Raw genomic sequence first — 7,893 nt, 5'->3', positions numbered from 1 at the left:
TTTCCCTCTTACCCAGGTATCCACCATTGCAGCTCGAGCATCCAGGCTGCCCCCTCGTAGCTAAGGGATGCTGCTCCAGTTGCCATGGCAATGGATGCTGCTATCTTTAACTGCTCTGATGTGGTGCAGCAAGAGTCTGCATAAACAAGTCAGCTCCCCCAGCTCCACAATGTGGCAGTGGTAGGAGAGGCCTGCAAGGAACAACTGTCTCCATCCCAGGACAACCAGGCAGTACCTCACTGGATGCTGCAGAGATGAGGCCTAGCAAGCTCCTGAGATCTACTAAGATCCCATGTGCCTGTCCCAGAGTACATTCCACTGCCAGAGAGACAGGGCTTTCAGGACTATTCAGTGTTGAGTAAGAGGAAGGTCTTTGCCTCTAAAGGGCCAGTTCTCCTTCACCTGGCCCCAGCTTTCATGAACCCCAAGCTTTGAGCCTTGGGAAAACACAGTTTTGGGTCTCTTTACCCCCTAGTGAGAATGGAGCTGGACAGGCATGGCCGGACTGGTTTGTTCCTCTCCACGTGAAGCAGCTGGACAGGTGGTATTACATGCAGAGCCTGCTCAAGGGGCTGGCAGTGCTCATCAAGTGAGAAAAGGGTATGGGGAGAGCCCAGCATGACCACCAGGTGTCATTCCTGCACACCAAGCCTCTTCTGACATGGGGATGGTCAGCCCTGGGCTTTGGGAAAGGCCAAGGCAGCTTTATCCACACCCATGGCTTGGCTAAGCTGACTTTGTGTAGGAGCAGGTGAGGAGCAGTGTGACACACAGCAGGAGGAAGGTGACAAGGCTCCAAGGACTGGGCCAGCACTGGGCTGGAGGAGCATGGAGCTGGCCACAGGGATCTCTGGCAATGCTCTCACCTCATAGTACCCATCGATGAAGACTGTGATCATCTGTGGATTGACGCCCTGAGCCGATAGCAAGGAACGCAGCATCCTGAGGAGAGACGGAGGGGCCTGAGTGCAGCACAGCCCCAGCGGGCACAGGCCCTTCAGCACAGGGGTATGGATCCCTTGGGATGGGGGAAAGTGTGCATGATTAGGGAACAGGACCTACCTAGGCCTCCCCTTCCCTTGGTACTCATGCAACCCCAGGAGGAGGCTGGATCCTGCCAGCAGGAGAAAGGGAAGGGCCTGGGCCATGCCTGGTCTTGTGGCACAGAGCAGAGCAGCTGTGCCCTCTGGGAGTGCTTACCTGTACAGGTAGTTGGGGCGGTTCCCTGCAATGACAGCTACTGGCACATCAAAGACTTTATTGTCTTTGAGCTGGAAGAGAACAACGTGTGTGAGTGGGGGTGGGAGAGGCCATGCAAACCAAAATGATGCTATCGTTCTATGCCACTGAGAGCAGGATCCAAGGGGTACAGACCACAGCAGAGCTGCATAGTCCTACCTCTTGGCTCAGGGCCATACCAACCAACCAGGATGCCCTCAGCACTCCTGGAGACCCTGCCAGCTTCCCTCCATCACCCCACCTCTGACACAGCTCCAAAATCCCAGTTTGCATCCACTCAGAGACCTGTGTCTGAACCCTTCAGCACTGTCCCAAGGACAGCCCAAAAGTCACAATAGCTGCTCTGTCTGTAGAAGTCCAGGCTCTGCTGCTTACACTGATATCCCTGGAACAGGGTAACTATTCCTGGCAACTCAGAGCAAAGGAATTCCCCTTCCCCAGCATGACCTGTCCCCAGGTATTCACATCACCTTTGCTAGGGCTCAGGGCTTGCCCAGGGGCAGTTTGCATCACTCAGCTGGCACTTAAGGACAGTGCTCTGCATCTGAGCTGCAAAACACACCTGGTGCAGCCCAGCCCTCCCTGAACACCGTGCCCTTGCACTTACAGGATCAGGGTTGAACTCGATGGGTGTGGGGTCTTTGCAGCTGCAGACGCTGCCATAACCTTCCACTTTGCTGCAGAACCTCTTGCGGCGCCGGTTCAGCTCCGTGTCGGGCCAATGGCACTCAGCATCTGGAAGCACCGAGGAGAGAGAACAGACCTGTCAACCCCACAGACTCGCCTCGTGTGCTCCAGGCTGGGATACCACACACGTGGACCAAGCCAGTCCTTGGCAGTGAACAAGCAACACTTCGGATGCCAGATACAACCCCAGGAGCCATTCAGAGCCCAGCCCCACTTCTGGCCTCTCTGAGCAGCAATGGGTTGTTCAAGGCCAACAGTCAGAAAAGACCAGACCAGGTCTGCTTTGGAGAGGTGACAATTGGCCAGGCCATGTTCCCTCTTCTCCATCCTCACCCTTCTCAACAACCATGCCTGGAATTGCCATGGAAGTAGGAAGAAAGGGAGCTAAGCCCATTTTAAAAGTTACCATCATCATCTCAAGCCTTAAATCCATCCTGGGATTTTCTAACAGACCCATGGCTTTGACTTAAAACCAGGCAGCAGGCAAACATCTCCCACAGACACCACAGAGCAGACTGTACTTCCTACCTTCCACAGATGTCAGGTGAACTTCTGTCTTCAGCAGAACAGGGTCACCCCACGTTGAGAGGGCAGGTGACTTGGCGTGCTTCTCCCCATATACTTCCCCTGGAGCAGGAACATAGGGTCAGGACTGCCTGGAAGGGCCCAGCCCTGCTGTGTAAAGGCATGACCTGGGGCTGTCAGCCTGGGGGACAGCCTGGCACCTTTTCCCACTGGCCTCTAGCAAACTGCTGAAGGAACATGCTCTGCCTCCATACCCTCCTTGACCCCCAGGAATGGAGCTGCCGCTCTCTGTGACTTGTTCCCTGCTCACAGAGCCTGTTCGGGATGGGCTGGGTTTGTCTTCACCTGGCTTCTCTCAAAGAAAGGAGCCACAAACCCTCTCCCAGCCTGTGCAAGACTCACCCCCCTTCTTCCCCACAAATGTCCACATGTCTCTCCAGCTCAGGAATGGTGCAACTTGGCTCCCCAGGCTTTTCAGGACATTCTTGGCTGTCTCCTTGAGGTGAAAGGAGCCTTCGTCCTGGAACAAAGCACAACCCTGCAGCTGAGCTCTGGCTCCTGACAGGGAAAGTCTCCCATCAGTACCAAAGGGGTACAGGGCCCACTCCTACCCTTGAACCAGCTGAGCCAGAAACCTTCAAGGTCTCTGTGCCACTAAAGCTGCCAGTGGCTTCACCATGACCCACAGGGAGGTCAGAGGAATCATGAACTCTGTTTCCTTGAGACCAAATTGTTCTCAAGCAGGGCCATGTGTTAGGCAACACTTCACACAGCTAAGCCAGAAACCTTGAGGCAGCACAGTGCTGCTTGCACAGCAGCCCAGACCCCGCACAGTCCACAGGGCCCCTGTAAAGCCCTGGAACTGGGAGCCAGAAAGATCCCACCACATCCTTGTATTTCCTCATGCCCATTCTCCATCTAACCCCTTGTCTATTGCTGTGTGCTCTGACACATCTGCTTTTTGCTCTCCTGCTTTGCTGGGCACAGCAGTATCTGCAACAAGAAGGGAGAGCAAGAGGACAAGGGAGGTGATCCAGACAGGGAGTAACAGCCCCGTGGGGATGTGACATTTAGTCCTAAGAATGCCTGATGACATTCATGAGGCTACTGCCTAGACGAGCTTCAGGACATCCTGACTCAAGATGACTTTTTTTTTTATATTAGGGTCACATACCTTAATGGTGAAGATCAGGATCCGGCCCCGGGCAACCATATTCAGGAAAAGTACCATGGCTTCATCTTCATGGGGGGAATAGGTGTCAAAGACCCTCTTGGCCATGACGTGACCCTGTTGGTATTCACACGTCAGATAGATCTTAAATACTACATGGTATGGACACACAGAATTATGGAAATCTGCCCTGGAAGCCTCATTCCCTGAGCAACACAGGGAGTGGCTTTTCTGGTATGCCAGGGAGTTAGTCCCCAGGCAAGCTCGCCCCTCAGGCCTTCCTGCATGGGGAGGTCCATGGGAAGCATCACCCAACCTCACAACTCCTCCCCTGCCCACTCCCCAAGGACAGCAGGCAGCACAAGGAAACCCTGCAGGGACTCTCTGGGTGACTATGTCATGCTCTACAAATTGCACACAAAAAGCATTCAGGGACTTCCCTCCTGGCTGCCCCTGGCCTCACACACCCAACAGCTCAAGAGCAAGGACAAACTGCCCAGTAAGAAAGACATGGGGATATTTTACCGTGGCCTGATTTAAGACGATGACATGGATCCCTCTTCCCTGCTCCCGAGCTTCATCTTCCAGGACCTGAAAGTGGACAAATGATGAGAATCATATGCCAAGACCTCTTTTTATTCCCTGCCCCTTCTGCACAACACAGCATCCAAACAAGAGGCAAATCTCTTTGGCTTTGCTCACAGCAGTGATGGGCGCCAGAGCAGAAGTCCTGGAAGCAGAACTTCTTGCCAGCCTCTGAAGTGCTCTCATCACTGCTGTTTGTGGCTTCACCCATTCAGCTCTGTCCATCCTCTGCTCACAGGGACAGCCAGCACCTGCCACTCACCGTCGTCCCATCCACGGCCACGTAGACCTTCGACCGGCTGGAGTACACCTCAACATCCAGGACCTTCTTGTTGTTGACAGGGTGCCTGGGGACCTCCACATTCAGCATCTCATCATCTAAAGCAGAGAAATTCCCAGTTTCAACTGGCACACCTAGCTTGTCCCTGCTCTGTGCTAGCCCAGCCAAACCTCCAGAAGGGCATCCCACCAGGCACCCCAGCCCAAGGAGACATGGGTCAGAATTTACAGGGATGGTAGGTAAGGGGAAATACCAAATGGCAACAGCTCTGGCCTCAGCTGACCCCACATAGATCTCTTCAGCCAAATGTGCCGAAGCCTTCGGTAGACAGGCCAGGAAGGGAGCAGCATTTTCTATTAATTTTTGTTAAAGCCACATGCACAGACGTGTCTGTCATGATGTAGCTGGTCACAAGTTAGCTCTGACTTAAAGGGACCCTCTGGTTTCCTTGCTTTCAAAGCACAACAGGATGCTGCCCCTCACCATAGTCCTGTGCAGACTCCTCTTCCTCCTCATAAGCCGCTCTCCTGGTGTCCAAGATCAGCTTGATGTTCACAATTACAGTCACAAGCAGGAAAAGGACAGCACCTGTCTGCAATGCAGGATGTTTTGTGTTAGAAATTTGCAAGTACCAACCCCAAAACAAGCCCACCTTGGCACGGGCTGCAGGGCACTCCAAGGAGATCTTGCATGGGATCACAAGCATCTGTCATTTCCCCTGTTTTTTTCCTGAAGAAAGCAAAGAGAAAGAAATACAGGTGACCGAGTTTCATGGTGAAATACACTTGTCAGCTGGAGAGCACCGACTCCTTGATATGTGAGAATTAACCCACTTCCAACGTATCCCTGCTTCCAGATCTGTGAGCAGATTCCTGCTAAATTATTGCATCAAGGTTGAGGGTCCCCACAGGCAAAGAGTTTGGTAATTCAGAGTTACAGCTCCCAGGGTAACATTAACTTCTGCCTCTGCTGCAGCATCACTACTCTCATCTGTCCCTCTGGAACCAGAGGATGCACTCAGGGTATTCAGAGGAGAGGAGATCCTGTGCAGCTGAGTCAAACAAAGGGAAGAAGCTGATGTCTGATTTCAGGAAACTGCACTGTACCACAGGCTGCAGAGACCAGCCTGCAGCCTTACTGTCTGCAGCAAACTTCAGTGCAACCCTTGTGGATGCTGACACAGAAGGCTTGGGAAGGTCCAGGGGCTGTGGAACAAACCCTTGATTCTCTTACACACTGTCCTGCCCTTGGTGAGAGGCACTAAAAGGATTCCTGTCCTATCTGTCCAGCTACTGCCTCGAACGAAGCTCTGTGCTTCTGCTATCGCTGCCAAGCAGGTTCAAGGAGTAACTAAGGAAAATGGAAAACCAGCAATAAGACAACACGATGGTATAAATGTCACTGTGGCATTTTGGCTTGTTAATTTGCTGTTGACTCAAGACTATGAGCACCTTTTGGGATCTGTGCACAGAAAGCTTTTAATTAGGCACGAACAGAGCTGTGGGCTCACGGAGAGGCACCAAGGCCACCTCACTAACCTGCCCAGACCTTCCACCCTGGTCAGCACTGGGGACATGAGGGAACAGCCCTAGCGACCAGAGCGAATAAGCAAGAAGGAATAAGAATTAAGCAAGACCAGCAGCCAAGTCTAGCAAAGCTGGCTCCGTCAAAGCTAACTGATGGATGCTTGGCTGCTGTAGACCTGGCAATTCCATATCTGCAACTCTGGTCTACCTATTTTAAGGCAAATTTTCATCTGTGTTCTAAGTGGTGCCACAAAGTACAGAGATGACTGTACTATAGAGCGTGCAGGCTCTAGCATGGTGAGCAATGCCTGCCATGACCAGACCCATTCCCAAGCCTTGAACACCCCATCAGACACAGAACTGAGCAGTCTCCTTGCCCAGGGAGCCCTCATGAGCCTTTGTCCTCCCAGGCACATGCAAAACCCTCCCCTGCTCCCTCCCACAGAAACCAACTGCCAGATCTCATGAACTCCTCTCAGGAAAGGTCCCTTTTCTGTGTTTTGCTGCCATGAGGCCAAACCTTCCTGTCCTTACAGCCCCAGACACCCACCAGGACACCGTCTCCACCAAGGATTAGCTGTTTTACAGCACCAGCAACCAAGGCCGAGGCTTTCCCAGACACCAGCTGCCTCTGGGGCATGAGATCCTGTTACTAAGCCCTATTTTCTCTGTCCACCTGTTGTGCCTTATACCAGGCTTGGTTTGCAAATCAAACAGCTCAAAGCTGAGCCCTGCAGCACTCAGCATGGGTTCAGAGCCAGGATGGGAGGAATCAAGTTGGTTTCTAGCTGAAAGCTTCCCAAGGCCACTTGGATAATTGTATCTCCTCCTATAGCCACTCAACAAGTCTGCTGGTAGCTGAAAGGAGCTGCTACACAAGGCAGAGCCTTCCACACACAGGCACTTGGAGGCAGCTTCTTGGAAAACAAGTTATGCTTCCTCAGCATGTCAGGTCAGCCAGACTGCCAGCAGATGCACTTCCACCTATGCAGCTGCTCTGTGAACTTGCAAATCCTGTAGATTATCCTTCCTAATCTACCGCAGGGCCGCGGGTGACTCACCTGACACAGCTTCCGCAGTGCGCGCTGGTTCATCAGCTTGTACTTCCAGGCAAGGTACCAGCTCCGCTTCTTGTGGGGCTTCACAGCGGGGTTTGGCTTCCACTCGTCCATAGTCCTGGGGGCTGGCACGGGGGCAGCCGTGTGGGGCAGGGGTCAGGATGTGTGCTGCTCCGTTCTCATGTCCATCAGGGCTCCCTGCCGGGATGGGATGGGCGCAGGGTGAGGGAGGTGCCTTCAAATTCTCTCCCCAGCAAAGACAGAGCCTGGCACAAGAGGTGGCCATGGACAGCACTGATGTGCCATGAGCAAAAGCCCTTTGGAGCCTCTTTGCCTGCCAGAACTCCTGCTGGGAGCAATGCAGGAGGTCTGGCTTTGCTGCAGGGTGAGTGAGGGGAAGCCCCTAAACTCATTGGCCAGTGACAGCCTCCGCTCCAGCCCAACCCCTCAGCGAGGCTGCTGCAGTGCCATGGGCCCACTCCCACGCTCTGGGAAAGAACAGCAGCCCAAAGTCACAAGCAGACAACAGATCCTGGACCAGCAGGTGTTATGGAACGGGCCATCACTGGCCATATGTGCCAGCGGGCTTCCTGGTGGGGAGACACCCTCCCCACTAACAGCCCCATCCCCGCTATCGGAGTGCAGCACCGGGCCACCGTCCTGCTGGAGCTCCCAGCACCCCTGGGCAGAGGAGCTGTGCCAACAGGAGGCCGGGCTCCCTGCGGGGAGCAAACCGCTGGGCTTGGGCGGGATGTGGAGCCCCGGCAGAGTCAGGGATCTGGCTGGAGCACAGCCTGCCCCAGCAGGGCCAGGCTGGGCGGG

At 54.0% G+C, this 7,893-nt stretch overlaps 1 protein-coding gene across 1 annotated transcript in view; it reads right to left on the bottom strand.

Annotated features, from left to right (window-relative positions):
- Positions 1–7,893, bottom strand: part of POMGNT1 (protein O-linked mannose N-acetylglucosaminyltransferase 1 (beta 1,2-)) — a 16,017-nt gene that overhangs the window by 6,872 nt on the left and 1,252 nt on the right. The window contains exons 2-11 of the mRNA XM_008640769.2: positions 7,075–7,269; positions 4,971–5,079; positions 4,470–4,585; positions 4,148–4,213; positions 3,626–3,739; positions 2,854–2,971; positions 2,455–2,553; positions 1,847–1,974; positions 1,201–1,271; positions 867–942 (exon numbers count right to left, since the gene is read on the bottom strand). Of these exons, the coding sequence (XP_008638991.1) occupies positions 867–942; positions 1,201–1,271; positions 1,847–1,974; positions 2,455–2,553; positions 2,854–2,971; positions 3,626–3,739; positions 4,148–4,213; positions 4,470–4,585; positions 4,971–5,079; positions 7,075–7,185 (1,008 nt within the window). The 5' untranslated portion in view covers positions 7,186–7,269. The remainder of the gene's footprint in view (positions 1–866; positions 943–1,200; positions 1,272–1,846; positions 1,975–2,454; positions 2,554–2,853; positions 2,972–3,625; positions 3,740–4,147; positions 4,214–4,469; positions 4,586–4,970; positions 5,080–7,074; positions 7,270–7,893) is intronic.

The sequence above is a fragment of the Corvus brachyrhynchos genome, unplaced genomic scaffold (genome assembly GCF_000691975.1).
Source record: "Corvus brachyrhynchos isolate BGI_N302 unplaced genomic scaffold, ASM69197v1 scaffold48, whole genome shotgun sequence".
Classification (NCBI taxonomy): domain Eukaryota; kingdom Metazoa; phylum Chordata; class Aves; order Passeriformes; family Corvidae; genus Corvus; species Corvus brachyrhynchos.
The sequence above is the reverse complement of the archived record's forward strand: the minus strand, read 5'-3'. Positions and strand labels throughout refer to the sequence as shown.